This window comes from Cupressus sempervirens, chromosome 10, assembly GCF_028749045.1.
Source record: "Cupressus sempervirens isolate cs-2001-9-10 chromosome 10, ASM2874904v1, whole genome shotgun sequence".
Classification (NCBI taxonomy): domain Eukaryota; kingdom Viridiplantae; phylum Streptophyta; class Pinopsida; order Cupressales; family Cupressaceae; genus Cupressus; species Cupressus sempervirens.
In genome coordinates this window covers 897,636,983-897,661,688 of record NC_143127.1, presented here as the reverse complement: position 1 = coordinate 897,661,688, position 24,706 = coordinate 897,636,983, and the positions used below count along the sequence as shown (strand labels likewise).

Here is a 24,706-nt window from a genome sequence, read left to right as displayed (position 1 = left end):
TAATATAACTTTATCTTAAATTAAGCATAGGAAGTTAGATGGAGGCTGAAATAATAGGGCCCAAAAAAATAGGACTTGAAAACATAGGGCTGAAATAATTTTTTTAAAATTTTAAATATAAAACATATTGTTTTTATTAAATAAAATAATTTTGTGGAATGTCAAGAGACATCTATTGGAGGGTATGAGGAGCCTCTCATAGATTATAAAATAAATGCTCTTCATTTCATTTTCATTTTGTGTTTTTGTAGGGAAGAAGAGGTGGAGATTATTAGAGTAGATTGGAATTTTTGAATAGTAGATTAAATTTTTGGAGTAATTTTTTGGGGGTGATATTTCTATTTCTACTTTGGTTTAGATTTCAATTTCAATAAGTTTCAGAAAAAGTATAGATACCATTAGATTTAGATAAAAGATTTCGTTTGATGGAGATCAGTGCGGAAACGTCGTCGGTAGATAGTAATACAGGTTGCGAGGCGGTGAGCCCGCTCAGTCCGACATTTCGTATTCCCTTACTTTCATTATGCGTGCAGGTCATTTTTGAGCTTGAAGAAGCCATTGATGTCTCTAGTGCCAAGCAAGCCATTAAAAACACTCTTCTGACAGGCAACTCACGGTTTCGTAGTAAGATGGTCTGTACATTTTCTCATAGATAATTAAATTTATAATATTTTATTCAATAATTGTTGTTCATATTTATTGATGTAATGGCAGACTGAGAACAGACACGGAGTTCTGCATTGGGTGGAAACTGAAGTAAACGTGGATGATCATGTAATTGTTCCAGAGTTTCCTCCGGGCCAAACTGAATATGACGAGTTTGTGAAAGATTATATCAGTACTATACATTTAACCCCACTTCCCAAGTTTAGGCCGATGTGGGCATTTCACATTCTCAACTACAATACAAGCAAGGCCAGATCCACATTAATCATAAACATGCACCATTCCTTAGGTGATGGTAATTCCCTCATGTCCCTTCTTCTCCACTGTGTCACCAGGGCAGATGATCCCAATCTCCCTGTTACCTTTCCTTCATTCATGAAATCTCCACCTCGCAAAAGAGTTCCAATATATTATTCATCATCATGGGTTTCCATTGAATTTATGTATTTCATGCTTCATAGGCTATTATTCACGCCTCTTCTTGTAATGTGGTGCACTTTCTGTGATCTCATAAGTAGCTTCCTTAGAATTATATGGACGGATGATAGCAAGTTGCCCTTCCGTGGGCCTCCCGATGTTGAAATGCTGCCCAAAGTCATGTCCTCCGTCACCTTCCTCATGGAAGACGTCAAAAAGATAAAGAATTCTGTTGGAGGAGTAACTTCTTTATCTCACTCTCATTTGACATCTATACTCTATACATTTCATCTTTTCAAACATGCTCATTTCGGTAAAATACTTTTGCAGACGGTTAACGATGTTGTAATGGGCGTTATCTTCGCTGGACTTCAACGATACCTGGAGACAACTCTTTGTCACGGGGCGCGCATTATGGTATAATGATTCCAATGATATATATATATAATTATACAATATTTTGCAGGAGAAGTGGCAGAAGTTAGGAAGGAGATGGCGAAATCAACAGTAACGGGGATTGTATTCATGAACACAAGAGCACTGTCTGGATTGAAGGTATTTATAAAATTAAATATTATTGCAGTACACATCATTTGTTAATAATTAGCAGATAAATAATTTAAAACAACTGACAAAATGTAGATTTAAAATATAAGGTCAGGAGAACATGTGCAAGAAACATTTAATCTTATTAGGTATGATAATTACAATATTTTAAAAACTGTCACTGAATATCTTTCAAAAGACACACATGGATGCACACGTATGTACACACACAGACATAGATGTGTATATATATACATGCATACATATACATATTCATAAACATATAGACATACATATACATATACATAAATATATACATGTGTGTGTGTGTATGTGTGTGTATATGTATATGTATATGTATATGTATATGTATATGTATATATCTGTATATATATATATATATATATATATATATATATATATATATATATATATATATATATTCATATACATATATATACATATAGATATACATATAGATATATATGTATGTATGTATACACACATACATATATATATATACATATACATATATATACATATACATATATACATATACATATACATATATATACATATACATATATACATATACATACACACACACACACACACACACACACACACACACACACACACACACACACACACACACACACATATATATATATATATATATGTATGTATGTATGTATGTATACACACATACACATACATATACATATACATAAATACATACGCGCGTGCGTGCGTGTGTGTCTAATATTTTTATTAGCTATAAGTAGTTGACAATTATAAGATTTTTTAATTTATTGTGAATATTTACATAACATAAACAATTGTTGAAAATTAACATTAGAACACTATGAGGAAATCTAACAAAATTGTTGACAAATACCTACTTACCGTAACTTCCTTTGATTAAAAAAAATCATCGACACATGCACAATTAATGACTCTTTATAAATATTTTATTAATTGATGAAATTCAATTGAAATATAAAGAATATTAGAAAACCTTATTAAATTGTGGATTTGTGCAAGATATCAAAGAAATGTTGAAACTTAAGAGTAAAGCACCATGGGGAAACCACATTGGGATGTTACAAATCCCTATTCCTGTAACTAATGAAGAGAGTCCATTAGGCTTTGTGCGAAGAGCCAAACAAATCATAGATAGAAAGAAAATGTCACTTGAAGTCTTCATCACTAGAAAACTATTTAGCTATTTGCCCTCAAAGGTATGTGATATATGTTATGTGTGATTACATTACATTTGTAGGGAAATATAATATTTTTAAAACTAAGTTTATACTTTTTAAGTATTGTAGGCATCTGCTATTAGCATCTATAACATACTGGCAAACACAACATTAGCATTATCAAATATGATCAGCCCCACAAACAAGATAGCACTCATTCAAATTCCTGTTAAGAGCATCTCTTTCTTGGCATTTGGAATTCCTCAAGCAAGTAATTTGGTAGCAATGATAAGGAAACCCCTTACCTATTCTCCACTTTTCTATTGATTATCATTTTAACAATATCTATCTCCTACTTGAAGTTCTTACTAAGTAAAAATAGAATAGAAGAATAAAAATAGAGATAAATTAATCTTACTACTTGTTATTAAATACTGGTAATAGTAATTACAAATATATAGAGTCATATGGCTTCATTAGGATCCTATAATTATGCTAATACAATTGACAACACACACATGAACTTGACAACTAGTTAGAATGTACTAACACCTAACTCAAACACATCTATAATCTTGTTTGATTCATTCTCCACCTCACTAACTAATGGAACACTAAATTCCAACACCCCCTCTGAATGCTACAACATTAAAATGACATATAATAGGAAATGCATTATGCATATTCTTTTCTTTGAAAAAATTGTTCTTAGACCTATAAGGCTTCTTAAAGTTTCTCTCAACAACTAGTATAGTCATGCAACTATCATCCAAACTTCAAAACATCATTAGACACCAATTGCACATAAAATACCTCATAGCCCTTGTAAAGGTATGATGCCAAACTTCCAAATTTTCAGATCTCCTTAAACAATTGGACACCAATCTACACATGCATGTCTCATAATCTTGATGAGGTATAGTTTCTTCGATCTGTTAGCACCTTAGACTATTGGATATCCATCTAACCTCTACTAAATCCTTTCCTATTTCGAAAGCATTGGCTGCTTCAAAATAAAATAACTTCCTCTTCAATGAAATCCTCATCACCATCAAGTTGTGGTGGTGCTTCTCTAGGCCTCATCTCCTTGATAGATTCTTCTGTAACACACAAAATTTTAATAGGAAGTTGGTTCTGATACCATATTAGTAAAATAGAACAATAAAATAAAAATAGAGATAACTTACAACTTATTATTAATCATTGGTAATAGTAATTACAAATATATTGAGTCATATTACTTCATCAATATCCTATAATTATGCTAATACAAATGACAACACACTAATAAAATTGTCAACAAACTACTTTATGATTGACAACAAATAGATAAACTTGATAGATAAAAACATAAGTTATTGACCCCTGACTCAAACACATCTACAATCTTGTAATGCCCCGCCAAGGGATCCAAAGAATTTCACTAAGTTTGCCAAACAATTTTTTTAAAAAAAACATGAAAGTAAAACCATACACAACACTTGCGGAAGCAATAGTAACATCCAACTGAAAATAACATAACATAACAGATTACATTCTTTAAAGATCCCTTAACGTTGAATCACATCTAATCTTAACTATCCATCTAACATCACATCCTTATGAAATAGCAATGATACATCCAATGTTCTTAAACCATATACAAGTGTCCTTTTGTAATTAAATTTTAGATTGCTCAATCATCCACTATACATGTTACAAGGTATGAAAAGCTTAAAAGAATAAACATCTGTGTAAATAAAGTACATCATCATCCAATATTAATCCATGATGCAATAACATAATGAGACCACATATCATACATGATACATCATCATCATAAAGATATAAACATCCATCATAAAAGATAACAATACATCACAAACATAACTAACTAAGTGCATGGTTCCTCCCAACCGTAAATAGCATCATTAGACCATCATGGATCCTAGCCATCCCTCCGTGCGTAACATTCCAAAGCACCAAAGAGATCATTGGTATTATCTTAGTAGGAATGCCACTCCTAAAACATCCTACTAACATGCAAAGTAAAGAAAAGGATACCATCATCTAACATATGCAAACCATCAATATAAGAAACATACCAATAAATACATCCATCATAAGGTATATCATCTATCATAGTGATCCAAGAACATAATGAAGATAAATACCAACCAAGAATACTCCAGCCACGGTGTCTCTGACAGATCTCAAATGATAAGAGTGATAAAACACTATCACCCGACCGCGTGGAACCTAAGTGGTCCACTCCCACCGTGCTGAGGAGATAATATCAAGTCCCAAATAGGATATCAAAACCACAAAGCATAAATATCTATAAATCTAGGAATCCTAAAAGTATACTACTCAAGGGTTCCATCACACAAATCGACATCTAATTCCCAGAGGCACACAATGACATGTAGGAAACCTACTCTGCAATCGGGAAAGTGTCATCGCATTTATCTCGTACAAGTTACCATGACAGTTAGCTAAACTCCACGGGTCCATACAGATCTCATGCGGCCACTAGTATCCTCTCATACTAACAAGGCATACTATGGAATGCAAGGTCGCAACCATGTGTTTCACTACTCCCATCCTAGCCTGTGCAAGCGCTCAAGGCATGGGCGAGAACATCAAAACAATTATCTTTTTAGGTTCATTTAATCCCCATTTAGTGTGTAAATGTTATCACTTATTAACCAAACTTACAACGAGTTACCCTGGCAGCCACTTAGGGCCCCGACCCCCATTGCAAGCCACTTCTCGACACTACAAGTAGATAACCTACCCTAAGCTCATGGAATCATAAATCACCATAGTCCTGTACAAGCGACTGTAAAAAAAATTCAAAATATAATCAATAAAAAGAATCATCAAATATCCATGATAAAAGCATCAAATATCCATAATAAGAATCATCAAATCACCAAGATAAGAATTATCAAATCTCCATGAGCATCTGAAAAACATCCATAGAAAATCATGACCACAACAGTTCTCTATTGGCAACTGAAGGCATCACTGATAATCATAAGTATCAATTGGTTCTCAATAACCAAAGTATATCTCAAAATAATCACCATATCTATTGGTTCTTCAACAAGCAACCAAGAATATCTCAAAATCATACTGATCGAAGACTCCAAAATGGTTGAGTCAAACATGTCACAACATGACATCATCAAGAATAAATCCACATTATAGTCCCATCATGGCGACTAGAAAATAATCCAAGGATAACTGATTGATGACTCAAAAATGATTAGCTCAAGTATCTCATACATCTCAGCTTCACACATGAAGACTGATGAACAATAACAATCAGTAAATACAAACATTTCATAGAGCATACGATCACATTACCATGGTTGGGCTTATAAAGATCGAGACCAAATAAAATCAACATGCCATCACATCTCATAACCCCCGAGCCTCTCGTAACAACCTAGGACTGGTCAACACTAGTTAACCCAAAACCCAAAACAAGAAGCATAGAGAATACACGATGCAAACACATGTTTTGGTTTTGCTATTATCTCATAGTTGAATTAAGTGTAGAGCTTTGATTTTCATTTAAAGTATACTTCAAGTGTCTAAGTTTCATCATTTGACCTACAAGTCAACCCAATTGTTCTCCGATAGCATTATCCTAAGAATAACTTAAGGATAATTATTTACTCATTAAATCAATTGCTTTATTTGCTAAGATCCATATTACTAATTGATTAACTCTTCTTTAATGTTAATTCTACATTTCAACATAATCAAGGGATCATTATTCATTTATAAAAGAACCAATTATCAATCTTCGAATAAGAAGATTATAACTTTATTAATATGACCACTTAAATCAATTAATTAACATAGGTACACCATCCATGACCTATTAACATTCTAATAATTCTCAACATCTAAGGTCATAATTCAAGTCATAAATCTTATCAATTTTGATATCAATATTTCTACAATCTCATTAAAAGAATTATATCCATTAAATCTCTATTACATAACTTAATTATTAATTAAATCTAATTAACTCTAATTAATTGATTTAATTAATAATTGCATAACCATAGCAATGTTCCAATTAATATTAGTTGACTAATAACTAACTAGAATTTTTTAAGATAAAAGTCAACTATAATTCAATACTCAAATGATCATATTAATAATTCAATAATAATAATTTGTTAATATTTATTAACAAGCTATATTGAAAATCTTAATAATAATCTTGTAACATCCATATTCGTCTTACTAATATTTTCTTAACAATTTCATATTAATGATAATCATTTCAAGTTAAAACTCTATCGCATTTAATTATATTGACAACTCATTAATTGATTAAAATCAATTATAATCCAAATCCAAAAATTATTATATTTTGCAAAACTTCAATCAATAAATAATCTCCACTAGATTAACTTTAATCAGATTATTTGATATCTATTTAAACTAATTATTTATTAATAGTTTGTTAGACCCAATAAACATTAATAAATAAACTAATCACAACTATAAATAGTCGATCTAGAGAATCTTTACATAAACTTCATTAGTTAATATTTAACTAACTCTTAGTAAGATTAAGGTATAACAATAAGATTCCTAATAATTCGAACGTATTAACATTATCATAACAATGTTATAACGATGTTATAATGTAGAAATGACCCATTGTCCAATATCAATAAAATTTGAATTACTTAATTTAAAATCATCTCGTAATATAAAATTACCATCTCCAAATTATCTTATATATATTAAATGTTATTTAATATATATTTAATATTATTTAATAAATATATCTCTTTCCATCAGTTCTATCTACAATCGTTCCTATGAAAATCCCCCATTAATTCTTTTAAAACATTCTTATTAGTCTTTTTAGACTAATTAATGTTAGAATCTGAAAAGATTAATAATCCAGAAAACTAGTGCAAAGAGTAAATATCTAAACTATGAATGCAAATGATACAAAATCAAAATAGCATCATAGATTTAGTCTCCAAGAGAGTAATGCAAATGCTGAAAGCAAAATAGCATTAAGAGGATGCAAAAACAAGAGACACAAATACAAGCCAGGTAGCATGCTTATATAGGCTAGGAAGAGGGAGGAGATGGCAACACCAACCAATGAGGAGCAACCATCTATCGGACTAAAGATAGCAAAGTATCTTCCCAAGATAGCTAATGGATGCTGACATGTAGGAAGATGACACCTCACAACCATTCACCTAATAAGACATGCTTTATTAACCTAAGCGAGATTATTAAAAGTGTAGGAAAAACCTAGCAAAATAGGAAAAATAAAAAACTACACTAACACCCCCCCATAAGCGAAGCTTAGGTGGATGCTAACCTAGCAAAGGTATGAAAGCAGGAAAATGGATCCCGGCAACAAGGCCTGATCAGGTACCCAATACAAGAAAAAGAACTAGATGAAAGAAAGTAAGCCTCCAATCTAGGAAATGTCCCAAAGAGAGGAACAAAAAAGAGCATGAAGCATCTCCGAAGCATGAAGCTGCAAACTCTGTCAAAATGCTGATCTATAGAACCTCCATGGAAATAGAAGGCACGAACCATCGACCAAAGAAGCATAGAACAACAAGTGAACCCTCCCATAATGCTAAACAAGGAGAGGGGTGATAGGAACACTGAAATGCAATGCCAAAAACATCTGCAAGAAGAAGAATAAGGAACACCAATAGTGCAATAGAAGTACAAGCACAGGATAAAGGGCGGTGTCACTGACACACTGCATGGGTTAATCTCGTGGAAGAAAAGTTCACTTGACAAAGGTGGATGAGCACAAAATGGCAAAACATCATGACCCCCCATGGCACTTTATAACTAAGTGCGAGTACAAACAAACACAAGGTGTACAAGATCCCAGATATGCAAAAGCAAGCACTTTTATCTCAGTACGTCTATAGAAAAAGGAATGCAACAGAATAGACACATACAATGCTCAGAAGTCAGAAAGAAGAGTGATTCAAAAGAACAGAAGAAGAGATTCCAGGACCTGTAGAATCCAAGTAATCTGCTAGAGTGCGAAAGTGCAAAACTCGAAGGAGAAAGAACCTAGAGCAGAATCTGGATAAAAGACCTCTACAACTGAATAACTCATAGAACCATCTTTCCAACGATATCTGGCGAGCCCAAAAAGGAGTCTGAATGAGCGAGATATGGCTCTCAAAAGGCAAAATACAACATCTGGCTTTGACAGCCAAAACAAGCAACCAAACTGTAGCAAACATCAAAAAAACCTGTACCATCATCTCCATCTTAAAACCATCTTTTCGACGCATTTTTTGGATCAAAAAAATACGTCTGTATGCTCAAGTTACGAAAGAAAAACTGATAGGGCCTCCTCATGAAGAGCATATGCTAAAAGTGAAACTTGGGCACAATAATCAAGGAAGAAAATAGCACCACTGCGATCTACTCAAAAAATAATGCACTTTCAAAAAAAGAATCGCCTCGATACGAGGTCGTATGAGAAAGTTATGATCCTCCAAAGTTTCCAAAACGAGAACTGTGCACAGTCACGACTGAGAATCTGCAATTTTTGAAGAATTCATGCATGCAAATCAAAAAACAACTCCACTAGTGGATAGAGCACAAAAAAATAGCTAAGTTCATAACAAGAATCATCAAAATCAGAGTCCGTATGAGTAAGAACGAGACATTTGAAAACTGCATTCAAATCTGCGACTGCCAATGGAGAGGGGTATGGCTGTAGCTTTGCATGCTCGATTCTGCAAAATATACAGCTTGCATGCAAAATTTAAAAGATACCCAGATGGTTTTTCAGGGCTGCAAACAAAACCCAGAAAGTGTTTTTCTTGCTAATGTACAAAAGATGTTGCTGTAGTGTAAATCAGACGCCTTTAACAGTAAAAAATGGCTCCAAAAATCAAAAAATGACCCCAGCAACCAAAATATGATATGAAAATGCTGGATCAGCTTCTTAAGTCCATCAATGGCATGCTGGAACCTACAATACTGATTGAAAACTCCAAATATGCAAGTTGGTTGTCAGATTTGAGATTGAAACCCCAGAGAAAAATCGTTTTTGTCAAAACTTTTCTGATTCTCAGGATCATCCAAATATGCAAGAGAAGAGCATACTTCATTTTTCAAAAAACTACAATAAAGTTTATTAGCCCCCCCCGAATCTCTCAAATAAGGAAACTAAAATCTACTCTTGCACATAGAAAAGCTCTGATACCATGTTAGAATCTGAAAAGATTAATAACCCAGAAAACTAGTGTAAAGAGTAAATATCTAAACTATGAATGCAAATGATACAAAATCAAAATAGCATCATAGATTTAGTCTCCAAGAGAGTAATGCAAATGCTGGAAGCAAAATAGCATTAAGAGGATGCAAAAACAAGAGATACAAATACAAGCTAGGTAGCATGCTTATATAGGCTAGGAAGAGGGAGGAGCTGGCAACACCAACCAATGAGGAGCAACCATCTATCGGACTAAAGATAGCAAAGTATCTTCCCAAGATAGCTAATGGATGCTCACATGTAGGAAGATGGCACCTCACAACCATTCACCTAATAAGACATGCTTTATTAACCTAAGTGAGATTATTAAAAGTGTAGGAAAAACCTAGCAAAATAGGAAAAATAAAAAACTACACTAACAATTAAGTAGTTATTAAATTCTAACTTTATTAGTATCTCCCCTTTTATAATAATTAACAATTGTTATAATCTATACTTAACATATTAACATACCAAATAACACATATCAATAACATCTGAATATTTATTAATTAACATTATATAATTTTTTTAATATTATATAATAATTAATTAATAATATATAATAGTTAATATTAAAAAAGTTATTAACATTTAATAACAGTCTAAACTAAATTACACATATAAATATATAATAATATATATAACAATCAACTTATAAAATTGTAAGTATGAAATACAGCTGCGCTCATAATAACACTGACGTCCCACCTTTATGGGGCCGTATGACAGTCTATTGGCCCCTTTATAAGAAGGAGCATAGGGCTAAAACCGCCGTGCATAATGATTATGCAGCAGTCTTTAGGTACCCGATCCCCCCCCCCCATCATAGCTTCTCTGCGCTTACGAGGAGCAGGGCAAGTATGACGTTGGGATAATTAAGGGAATGGGGTGCGGTGGGTATAAACCCTGCCCACCCCAGACATTTATTATATATATAAATTTTATCATTATAACGTTTTTGCTAAAAACGTCCCGTGATTCGCATTTGAAATGCGATTTCGGATTTAATAAAAGATCGATTAGACAATTACATATATATATATGTATACGTATATGTATATATGTATATATATGTGTGTGTGTGTGTGTGTGTGTGTGTGTGTGTGTGTGTGTGTGTGTGTGTGTGTGTGTGTGTGTATTTATATATATATACAGATTGTAATTCAGCACTACTATTAAATATATGTATTCAGATGTATATGTATTTACTAGAGAGAACATATTTATAACTTTTAAAGGGTTTCTAATTCTTTTAAATAAGAATTTCTCTTTTAAAATAATGGTCTCTAAATCACTCATAGTAATCGTTCCTCAAATTTACCTATTAATTTGTCTAATAGGTTTGATCATAAAATTAATCTTGCAACTCTTGTTTAATCCAATCCTTGAATCCAATATGATTCGAACTCAAACCCGATTCAAATCTAAATTCTTTCCTAAATTGAAGTTAGGCTTTTTTTTTCTAATGTTTTCTTCTCAAACAAATACATATCTAGATTCCAATTCTAATTGCAAATTCATTCATGGAATATAATCAGACACATATATCAAACATGATGAAGACAGGAAGAGAAATGGTGCAAAGAGAATATGCGAATATCACGAGTGCACCTGGACACTGATGCTAATCTGCCATGCCTCAAAAGTCCATAAAAAATCCCTTCCTTCTCCATCATCCGTGATTCCTCTAAGATCCAAGCCAATCGAATCCTCCAAGTGACTAGAAGTGCTAGAAGGAGCATGGAAGCATATAGGAGCATATGAGCATGAAGAAGAATATGAGCTTGTAGCTTGTAGCTTCCATTAAGCTTCTACTTCAGCTTGTCCAAACACACTAGGAGAGCCTCTATTTAAAAGCCTCTAAGATGCATATAGAGTGTCTCTAGAAACAACTAGAAGATAAGCATGACAACCAAGCATGAGCCTTCTCCAACCTTCTAGATAAGTCTTAAGGTTGTAGACACCATGTGCTCAAATAAAATGCTAACTTCTAAGTGTAGACAACTAGTGCATTCTTAGAGTGCAAACTCCAGTGTTGTCTACATGACAACTCTTGACAATTTGCCAACTCCTATGTGAGCAAATATTAATATAATATTTAATTTACTCTTCCTAATTTAATTTATTTATTAATTCTCATGCACTAACTTTAATAATTCCACTTTGCAATCTTAATATATTTATATTTTAATCACATGAAATTTAGAATATATTTTTCACTTTTAAATTTCATTTCCCAAAACTTAATTGCTAAAATATTTATTAGCTTTAATAATATTATTATTTAGTCATTTATTTAAAAATGAGCTCCAATAAATATTGTCACATTCCAAATTTAATATTATAACTTTTTATCTTCAAATTTAATTAATTTATTTAATTAATTTTCCAATTAATTAAATAAAATAAATATTAAAATATCATATTAATTTTTCATTTAATTAAATCATTAATTAAATCTTTTAATTAGGCTTAATTAATAGAAAATACATCAAAGACTCATAAGGTAGAAATACGAAAAACCCATCATAGCCAAAATACATACAAAATCAAACCAAGGGTTTATATCATGAATTATGTCATCTGACATATTCGGAGGGTACTCAACTCGGATACTTGTCCTAATTTTCCAATTAGAACAAATGGCTTAAAGGGTAGGGATTTGGACTTGAGAAATTATCTCCCCTCTCTTATCATTGAGATAGTGTGATAGGGTACGCTCATCCTGGCAATTCAGGGAAGTCGATACCCGATACCTGCAGCCTGCATAAAAACCACACATGTACAAGCACAATATATACTAAACTAAACAAGCAATGGCATGAAGTGGTGCATTGTATAGATCTCGACTAGCAGGTGACTACGACTCCCTTCCTTAACCACATCAGACACGCCATACAAAAGAAAACACGCAAAGCAAACATGCACACCATACACATGCAAGTATGGGGTAAGTATCCATAATAAAACACATGATAATAAATCATCTTACTAATTATCATTAATCACTGAAAGCAATGTAATAATCATCATCAATAACTGTGAACACTAAAAATAACCATCATACATACATGAAATGCAAAATCTAAGTAATCTCATCACATAATAAACTGAATCCATAGCACAATATCTGTTAATCTCATAACAATGCTGCTAACCATCAACATAAAACTAGCTCCAAAAGGGTTCAACAATGATAGCAAAATGTGAACTAGGGGTAGGCAGTACAAATCTTGTTTGAGTCATTCTCTAGCTCTTTAACTAATGAAGAATCAAATTCCAACAGTTCAAGCTTCACATTACAAATATGATATGTTAATGCTAAACTCTATTTTCTTAGAAAGAAATTTTTTGGTGTAATGATTTTTTTTTTTTTGCAGACGCTTCTTTTGATGGTGGTAAGCTACATGGGAAGTGTGAGGTTGGAAGTGATTGGCACCAAGAATTATGTGAATAGTGATACTCTAGCCAAGTGTTTTACTGAATTCTTTGACAAGATGATGGAGGCCATTGAGGGAAACATAGTTGGATCGTAATTTTTGCATTTTGCTTTCTACTCTAAATTTGTGTATTTTGTTTTAAATAAGAGCTTATCCCCAATCTTGGGTGTGTGTATTTAAAATTTAGTACTAATACAAATGGAATTTCTTACATCAAGGTTCAAACTTGTTTGTGATTTTTTTTTTTTTTGAATTAATGTTATAATGTGCCAGTTCCAATACTAAGCCTTGATTTAATGTAATAGGTAGGGTAAGTAGTAATTTCCTAATTGTTCAAGTATAGTGATTCATAAGAATTGTGATATGTTGATCATAAAAATGATATATTTAAATGTTGAGTAATTTTTAAAAAAAATTATGTACATTTTGTTAATGTAATGTTATCATTTATTAAAACATATCAATATCATTGAAAAATTATCTTCCTAAAAGAAATAGTCTAATAAGAACATGTTACATTTTATTGTGTTTCTCAACCTACTAGCTATCATTTAATGTATTCTTTCAAAAATTAAAAGGATTCGAGTGCTCATTGTGACTTTAATAAATCTTTAAAATGAAATGAAGGAATACTTTATGGAAGGACAAATTTACATTTGTCATGATTCATTAAAAATTACAATGGGGATAAAACACTATCAACAAGGTTTGGACAAATATAAAGAAATTTTTATTGTAGAATTGTGTTGGACCAAGGGAATTCACTCTAAATTTCCATAGCACAACACAATTCTACACTAAATGTCCTTATACAATGTATATGAAAATCTTTAATAAGCACTAAGTCTTTCATTCATAGCAAGGTAAAAGTACAAAGTTGTGTCACCTTTCAGGTTGACTTATTAGAATGACTAAATTTGAGTATTTCTATCTAAAAATCAATTTTTCTCAAACATATGATCTAGATAAATTCATTCTAGCTATGTTATATATGGTCTCACACTTTTCCAATTGGAAATGTCTATTAAATTCATGCTTTATACAAGTTTGTATCCAATTACTAAAGAAATAAAATTATTTCAAAAAATTGATGTTTCAATAAATCTTACTACTTTTAATGATATTTTTTTTTATTAAACTATAAAAACCATTTTATAGAGCTCAAATTCAAAAATACTTTCATATAGAGTTTATAGTTTTTTAATTAGATATAGTATATTGTAAATAAAAAATTCTACAAGCACGTATTTTAACACTTGAAAAGATATCAATTTTGAGAAACAAAAAAATATTAAATCATATCAAAAAAATTTAAAAATTATATGACATTCTAGAGAAGAGAGTCCTCTTTTAGAATCTATAATTTTTCTTCTAGTTAGAATAGATTTTTTTTGAAAAATGTGGTGGGAGATGAAAAATATCAATTTCATATTAGTTGAAATTTTAATCACTATAAAAGAGAAAATATAGGTCTAAAGTCAATTTTTATTTTTTTATTGTTCTAGGTATATGTGTTATCTATAACATAGTCTAAGTTCAAATAGAAATAAGTTTATTTCCATATATTTTTGTGGTGGGAACTCAACCCCTAATTTTTATTGTTTTTCAACAACTAAAAAATTATCTATAAAAATTAGGAAAATATATAATTTCTTATTCCAAATAATTATTAAAAATTATAATCTTAAACTTCAACCATTTCTACACATTTCATTAGTTTACTTCATTTTCAAATTCTAAATGATTATACTAATTTTATGTCATTGAAGATGAAAAGTTATACTTTTGTTAGCCTTTTCCTTTACAAAAGGGTGACACAGGTTTGTGCTTTTACCTGGCATCTAATTTTTAAAATAGGAAAAAATGATTTTAGAATAAAGTATTTAAGATTTGAGTGACATAAATATTTACATTGTTTTAGGAAATCATTGAATGTCCTCAATGCAAAAGTACAAAGATCTAACATAACACAATATAATGCTAAATTTCATAGATCTAAAAACATTGATACATAGTCCTCTTGTGATAGAAGTATTTAGAACTTTGATTAAATAGGAAATCAGAAATAATAAAATCTAGGCTTGAAATCAATAGATCTACTTTAATCACTACATGTGTATCTTGTCTAATTAATGTGACTGGATCGACAAATGACTTTCATGTAATTTAGTTTCAATTTTTGAAGCTTTATGGCTATTATTTTAATAAGAAGATACAATTTAAACTTTAATATTTTTATTCTTGAATCATGTTGCAAAATTACAAGTCTCTCTAAATTAGAATAGTACAACATAGTTCAACACTAAATGCCCTTAAACATGTTGCATATCCCTATGTCAAAAAACCTAATATTATATTGCATAATAAATGTAATTTTTTTTTGTAAAGAGATGTAATTATATTTATAATTTATTGAAATATCTATTTAAATCCAAAGGTCTTCCTAACACAAACACATTTTGTGAAACTCTATTGTACAAGAAACACTTACTTTAGAGAATTCTATATATATTATTGTATAATAATCAATCGCAATACACAAAGAATCAATTCCCATAAACACATATATCCAAAACATAAAAACTAAATTCAATAGAATAAATTTTGAGCACCATGTAGTCGTTAATGATGTAAGACTATTTCTATGAGAGATAGTACATATTGCAATAGATGTAAGCTAATACATGCAGTGACACAGGGATGGTTGAAAAATTAGGGCTAGAGGCACACCTAACTGTCCAAACACCTTGCTGAGTAAACACAATAGGAAAAGATAACAAAGAAAAACACTGAGGAGAGAGAGAAATGACAATATCTTTATTGATTTATCACATTATCTGCAACATTGCCTAGCTATGAGGTCTTCTAGGTTATGACCAATACAATAATCATAAATACATCAAAATGCATCCAACATGATACAATTGCAATCAAATAGCTAAACTTTTTCTTCTTAACTTCTATGACTCTTGTACTTTCCTCTATCCTACCTCTGAACCTAAACTAGACTTACTACTTGTACTTGCCAAAACAACTTATAAAAAATTCTAGATCTTTACATAAGAGAAGGTTGACATCATAATGGTCCACATATAGTCCAATTCATGGTCCTTACATTAAATTTATGGATCAAATTAAATTTAAACAAGTTGGCTCATACTAGGAACCCATCATAGACAAACTCGGTCAAAGAAGGAACCAAGCATCAGCAAAACAACGAGCTCACTTGGCACTCGAAGGAACCTAACAACAACAAAAGTTGGCCAAAGGAAGAACTTGACCAATACCACACTCAAAAATCATTGCACTTAGCCAATATTGCACTTGGCAACAACTAAGAAAATGCACAAAGATGAGCAAGAAAACAAGGAAAACCTAGGATGCTCCTGCATCAGACAATTGGGGTTGAAAGAAATGATTCTCCTAAATCATTAAGATGTCACAACCTGAGTTGAATCCAACTTAGATTGAGAAATGCATGTAGAATCTTCCACTTGTTTGTTGGTCCACTTCACCAAATATTCATAGTAATATTTTCCTCTTGTGATTTTACCAACTCTCTAATCAAAAATTTGTTCAATCTCTTCCGCCTACTTCTTAGGATAATCATTTGGTACAACAACTTCATTATCTGACTCATGATACTCATACAAATAAATAACATGGAATATAGGAGATTTATCCATGTCATTAGGTAACTCAGCTCCATACATAAGCATTACCATTGTCAAACTTTCTCAAGATTCTACAAAGACCAAACTTCATTTTCAGCTTATTGTACATTCCAACAAGAAATCTACTTTTCTGCAAATGAATCATCACCTCATCACAAACTTAAAAAATATGATGTCTTCTAGACTTGACCTTATTTTCCTTATACTTCTGATTACTTTGTGTCAACCTTAACTTTACTTCCTTGTGCAAAGACTTCATAAAATCAATAAATAATTCATCTTTAGTAGTTCTCTTTTCTTCTCCTACAACATCCTTCATATATGATATACCTTTATGATACATTCCAATAACAATATGAAAAGGTGTTTCCATAGTACACTTATTCATGGGATTATTATATGTAAACTCATCTTGTGCCAATACCATATCCCAATTTCTCATCTTATCTCCAACTACAAATCTCAACAATTTACCCAAGATTCTATTCACAACCTCTATCTATCCATCTATCTATTGGTGGAATATAGAAATGAACTTCATCTCAGTATCCTTCTTCCACAAAGTCCTCCAAAAGTAACCAACAAACTTTCTATCTCTGTTAGAGATAATACTTCTTGGTAATCCATGCAATCTAACAATTCCTAACAAACTTTTGAACATCCTTATACATCTATGGCCAATAATACTTATCCTTAAGAAAATTCAATGTCTTATCAATTCTAAAATGTCTAGCTAATCCACCACAACGCTTCTCCTTAATCAAATTAACTCTCATATAACTTCTTGGTATACACAATTAAATTCATTTAACTAAGATACCTTCTTGAATGAAATACTCATCATACTTACTTGGTTGATTTGATAGAATTGGTGCCCTACGCTCTCCATGCCTTAGAAAAATTAGGGTTTGTATTAGACAACTCCTTCATCTCATCAAAACCAGGAATTTCAACCTTCATCTTGGTCAGTAAAGAATATCTTTTGCTTAATGGATCTGTAAGTTGGTTAGTGACTCTACTTTTATGCTTTATCACAAATGTGAAACTCTGCAAGTACTCAACCCTCTTTATATGTCTCAAATTTAACTTATGTTGACTTTCCAAATACTGTAAAAAATTATTATTAGTATACAACAGAAACTCTTTAAGAATCAAATAATGTCTCCTCTTTTTCAAGGCTTGAACAATAGCATAGAACTCTTGATCATATACAAAATACATATTTTTGGCATCATTCAACTTATCACTAAAGAAAGTAACAAGTTTACCTTCTTGACTATACATGGAACCTATTACACAACCACTTGCATCCCACTCAACTTGAAATACCTTATTGAAATCAGGTAAAGCTAATGCAAGTAACTCAACAACCTTTTGTTTCAAAGTCTAAAAAATCCTTATCAACTCCATGTGTCAACTTGAAATCCTCTTTTATCTCCTCTCATAGTCTTAGTCATAGAATTACAAATAGAATTGAAATTACTTATAAAATTTCTATAGAAACTAGCTAGACCATGAAATGATCTTACCTCACCTACAATCTCGAGTGTAGCTCACTCAAAATTTTCTTTAACCTTCTCAAGATCCATCTTCAAACCATCAGCTAAAATCACAAATCTTAAATACACAATCTCCTCTTGCATAAATGAACGCTTCTTCAAATTAATCAATAACTTCTCTTTTAGCGTCTGCAATGCTTTCCTAATATGTTCGAGGTGTTCTTCCTTATTCTTACTAAATATCTAAATACCATCTTGTTAGAGTAGTAATTTTTTTTTTCTTATTAATTAAATCACATTGATTTATTTATTAAGTCACTTATTATCTCTAGTTTGCTTAAGCTAAACTTTAGGCATATAAAAATTAATTCTTTTCTTAATTATTATCATACAACCTAGGTTTTACTTGCTAGGGTTTTGATTTCCTTTTATAAGGATTGATCTCTTTGTAATTTATTGATTCACTTTTGATAATAACAATCTCTCTTTTTGCTAAACAAGAATGTCTCATCTTTGGATCTAGGAATTCCAGTCTTCATAGTTTTTGCTTCTCTCTTTTTGTGATAGGTGTTTGCATGCAAGTGATTCTTGGGAGCTGTGGGGTTGATCATTCATCAACTTCAACATGGTATTAGAGCTCTAGATCTTCATGCCCTTGTTCTATTTATGAGAGGTCTAGTTTGGCTTTCAGATCTGTGTTTTTTCTTTTAGAGGGTTCTATTTTTCAGAGTTATTTTTTATTGGAACTGGGGGTCACCTTTTTCTGATGCACTTTGAGCCCAAACGTACCTCACCATTGAGCTCAGAGTGCCTAAAAACCCCTATTTTCATATAAAATTTGTCCAATTTGGATACAGTTGGAATCTAAGGCAAAAATAATTGCTCCCAGCTTTGTTATGTTTCCTGAGGTAGTGATTTTATGAACTTTTGACTCAAAAATTGAGAATTCTGGAATAAAAAATAAGATTTTTTGGCACAGAGATCAAGGTTTTTATTACAAAAATTAAGATTTTTGGGCACAAAAATCAAGACACTTTTTGGTATAGAACTGATATGATTCCTGAGGCAATTTTGATATGAAGCCTGCATGCTTCCTGAGGTAATTTTGGTATGAAACCTGGATGTTTCCTTAGATAATTTTTGGTACAAAACTAACATGCTTCCCAATATTATTTCTAGTATTGTAGGGCACCCTTCTTGAGGCATTTTGGCATGTTTCCCGAGGTCCTAATTTTTTATTTTTTCCTTCCATCGCTTTTTTGACCTACCTATGGTTTTTTGGTCGTAACTTGCTCATCTAGAGCCCATTTTTCACAAAAAAGATATTGTAAGAAAGATGATTTCGAGCCCGTCATGATAGTGCAGTTTATTTGGACTTATCATGCTATTTGTTTTCCAATTGATGTAGTCAAAGTTAGAGGTTCTATTTTGCACTCTGTGATACATATCTTGAGACATTCTATTTTACAAATTCTACTGCAGGCACATCCCATTCAATTCTTTGTTTTTCTGCATTTTGGTGGATATCTTGGTTATTTTATATTAGAAGATTGATTTTGTTGCTTTATATGAGTTTTCATATGTTGTAATATCTCTTGTATCAACCTTATGTCTCTTTTGATCTTTGTTGACATCCTTTTGTAGTATTTTTGCAAACACATTGAGATAATGTGCCACTCTATTGCATTTCAGGATCTTGCACATCTTTGGGTGTTGTTGTACTCGTGCTACATTATAAAGTGTCTTAGGGGGTTTCATGTTGGCCATATTCACCATCTTCCATTGTCAAGTGAGTGTTCCTTCCATGACATTAGCCTCATGATGTATAGATGACACATGTCACTATAGGTGTTTGTACTTATTTTGCAGTCTCGATGTTCCTGGTCCTTCTTTCTACAGGAGATATTGCATTCAATTTCAATGTTTATGTCTTACCTCTTAGTATTATAGGGGGTTATGTTGGTTATATTGCTTTCTTGATTTGGTGGAGTGAGTTATGTATTCAGTATTTGATCCTATGCAATAGGCAATTGTAGTGGCTAGATACCAATGCATTTTGGTGAGATGGATCATTTACCATATAGACATTCTTTCATTCCTATTTTTGGAGGCCACAAAGATGCCTTCCATCTTTGACTGATCATCTATTCAAACTTAGTCTTCTCTACCTAGTCATATTCTATATAGTGGAGGTTCTTCAGATCAATAGTTTGGCAATGTTTGCAGCTTCTTGCTTCAGTGGTGTTCTTCATGATCATCTTTTGTTCTTATCTTCTAGGGCATTCCCTTGTTTGGAAGCTTCTTCAAACATTCGCTAGTTCTTTTTAGCAATATTTCCATCACTTTTTGGAGTAGGATTTCACCATGTGGTTTTGTCTATTTCTTCTCTTTTTAAAGATCAATAAATTACAAAGAGATCAATCCTTATAAAAGGAGATCAAAACCCTAATAAGTAAAACCTAGGTTGAATGATAATAATTAATAAAATAATTAATTATTATATGCCTAAATTTTAGCTTAAGTAAACTAGAGATCATAAGTGAATTAATAATTAAATCAATAAAATTAATTAATAACAAAAACAACTTTATTACTCTAACACCCCCCTTCAGATAAACTTAGGAAGTAGCTAAAAGCCTAGAAACTACTACTAAAAGTAAATTTGGGTCTTGACAACAAAGTTTAATGAGGTACCCAAGAACAACCCTAAACATGATAGCATTGCATCCAAGACAAATCATAAATCGAAAGAAAACATACTCCATATAACCCAAAGTACCAAGTGAATAACTAGCACAGACCTCAAACTGGAAGTAGACCATCTCTATACACTAGTTCCCTAGTGGTGTTATAGGTAGATATGTCTCCCAACCATGTTGTACCTGTAGGCCCACACCTATCATGCTCATGGAGATAATGACCTAAGTCCCACAATCACATAGGATAAATACCTACGACTAATACACACTCCAATCAAGAACATGATACCAATTGTTGGAAATAATCAAGACTAGCTAGGTTATTGACAGGGGAGGGGTGAATTAGTAATCTCAAAACTTTTATCAAATTCAACACTTAATTAACATAATCTATTCACCATTAATTGATCTAGACTACTGCATGCATCAGAAACTGAAAGATAAAGATTCATATCACATCAACACAATATTTGGTGACCTAGAAACCTTCCAAGTAGAAAGTAAAACTGGGGTGGGGATGATACCCAAAAAACTTCAATACTGTAGTATAAAGTTTGGCCTATTAAGCTTACACTAATCGCTTCTGATGATTTGTCCTATTAGGAGCAATTAGGACTGCTAGGTCCACCTTGTTAGACGTTTTACAAACATAAAATGAAGTATGCACTTGGTTAAGAGATTTAAAGAAAGACTATTAAGTCTACCCTATTAAAGGATTTGAATCTGATTCACTTGTTAGGATGAAATAGTAGATCTAACTTACAACTTGATTTCTGATTAGATCCTTGAAATGCTGATCACCTCTTGTGATAGATTTGACTTGACTGCTCGTTATAGACCTTGTTGATTACTCTGCTCTGCTATTGATTCACATTCACTCTTCTCAAAAAATTACTTCACATCATCCATACATACATTAGGTATGATATAATATATTACATATATACCATTCCAATTCTCATATTAACAAGGTTGGCCAAAACACAAGTTAACACAAATATTACTGAGTCGGCCCAAATGTATAAACTCGAGTTCTGAATAGCTAATTTGATGACCTTCTGATACTGGACATCCACTGCATTACTCGACATCATCATGTATTTGGTAGAAGTAGAGGCTTGGTCCATACTAGTCACTCAATGTAGCTTCGAACTCGGTGAACATTGGAGACTCGATAGATATAGTGTAACTCAGTAAGAACTGAATACTATGTTTACCTTGCTTGCACTTGATAAACACTGCTCATCCTTTCACTTGGTAGACACTGGATTCACATTACAAAAACTGATGACTTAGTAGATACTGCAAAGCTCAGTACCCACTAATCTACTCGATCTGAACTACTGCACTGCACACTGTCTATTTTCACTTGGTAGCTTCTGGAATGCTTGGTGTGAACTATTGAACTACTGAACTTACTTGGAAGCCACTGAATGCTTGGTAAACACTAGAGACTGAGTGATGAACTTGGTAACCATATAGAATTATGAATAAGTTTTGTCACTAATGGAAAACATAACTTAATGCCAACAATGTCCCCCTTTGGCATTAGTGACAAAAACCCTTATTAGCCAAAACTTATGTATAGTGACATGTTGATTTTTTATTTTTCAAAATTTGTCTTTGTAATTCTATTGTATATACATTTGCACATAACTCCCCCATACAATGTACATATTATATAAGGCATAGTAACATATTGTATATACAAGTCTCTCTACTATACATATGTCTCCACAATTATATCTTTCTCTCCCCCTTTTTGACAATAATGCCAAACATTTATTCACACCATACTTATACAGAGACACTAAAATGTGAGAGAAACTTAGAGTGTACCTTGAGAATAAGAGCTAATGTCTTATGCTAGTTCTCTTACAAAATTATGCAGGTGTGAAGTGCCACTTGAACTTCTACTGAAAGTTCAATCATATGGTCTGCAATTGAAAAATTGTTATCATGGATCAATGTTTTTAAATATGTAATATGTTTCTACATTGTGTTCATCATTGGTAGGATCATATTTTGGATGTCTATTAATGTAGATCTGGTCCTTGCTTCCTCTCTCAACAATTCAACATGCATGTCTGGCAAAAATCTGACCTTTATGTGATGTGCAGAGCTTGAACTGGGGTCAAGCTGCAACTTTTGAGTGCTGGCCTTTAGATGCTCATTAATTTTATTCAATTTTCCCTTTATTTCCTTTGTATACTCAGTAACATCACAAAGTTTGGCAAAAAGAGATGTTACATTTGTAAAAGAATTTTCAGGATTAGCCAAAATTGAGGAAAGTTCTACATGATTAATAGCAATGTGCTCAAGCACCTTATTGTCAAACTTTTTCTCTTCCTTTTCTATCAACTTTTCTTGACCAAATGTGTCCTCATTGAACTTATTCACTACTTCCTCCAATTGTAGCAAAATATGTTGAGAAGAATCAACATCTATGCTTATAGCCTTTGTCAAAATATTTTTTGCACTCTTAATTATCCTAAACTCTCTATCCCTTTCCTCTCTAAGTTGCTTCTTCTTGGCTTTCTATTCCAAAAGTTGGCTAACCAATCTCATTTGATCAATAATGGCATTGTCAAAATCCAACTTAGGAATTTCAATCTCTTTGTCTAAATCTATATCTTCATCAATTTCTCTTCTAGTAAGCAGAAGTTTTAGGGGTGTCCTTGGTTCTACTTTTGACATTACTGCCTAGACTTAGAAACAGAAATAATTGTAGAAACAATAGGGCTTGCTAAGAAAAATTGAATAGGGCCTACTGAAGGAAAACTGACAGGAGTGTTAACAGAATCCAAAATTGAAATGATAATCGGTGGAACATTGGCTGAAGCACATACAATGGGAGCACTAGTAGAAGTATTTACAAATGAAGTACTTATAGGAGCATGGAAAATTGAAGTTGAAAAAATTGTAGAACTTGATGTTGTACACACTGTTGATGTCCTTGACTTGGGAGCTAGAGAAGAGGAGGTTTGCAGCTCAGTGGATGAAGTGGTAGACACTTCCATTAGAGATACCGAGAGTTGAGAGCGACCAAAGAGTGATTGAGCAGATGATGTATCTGTTGATGTTACAATTACACTTGCTAAAGCTATCTCCATGCAAGATGATGTAGTAGTCTTTGGTGGAGAGTGAGGAAGGGAGGCTATAACTTGTGTAGCTATCCTTACTGAATCATTTTCTTCATCTCCTCCATCCTTATCTTCCTCATCAGCTTCTTCCTCTTTCTCTTCTTCACTATCCTTCATCACTGCCTAATAGTCCTCAGCATTAAT

At 32.1% G+C, this 24,706-nt stretch overlaps 1 protein-coding gene across 1 annotated transcript; it reads left to right on the top strand.

The window, feature by feature from the left end:
* Positions 1–425: 425 nt before the first annotated feature.
* LOC149536900 (wax ester synthase/diacylglycerol acyltransferase 11-like) lies at positions 426–13,643 on the top strand. Its single transcript, XM_089806369.1, has 7 exons — positions 426–632; positions 715–1,323; positions 1,414–1,492; positions 1,556–1,633; positions 2,668–2,870; positions 2,961–3,098; positions 13,488–13,643. The coding sequence occupies exons 1-7, from the start codon at positions 426–428 to the stop codon at positions 13,641–13,643; spliced, it is 1,470 nt and encodes a 489-aa protein (XP_089662495.1).
* The last annotated feature ends 11,063 nt before the right edge of the window (positions 13,644–24,706 follow it).

Coding starts and splice junctions, on each gene's coding strand:
- LOC149536900 (XM_089806369.1), top strand. CDS start 426: ATGGAGATCAGTGCGGAAACGTCGTCGGTAGATAGTAATACAGGTTGC. Junction 633..714: donor CACGGTTTCGTAGTAAGATG/GTCTGTACATTT, acceptor ATGTAATGGCAG/ACTGAGAACAGACACGGAGT. Junction 1,634..2,667: donor CACAAGAGCACTGTCTGGAT/TGAAGGTATTTA, acceptor ATTGTGGATTTG/TGCAAGATATCAAAGAAATG.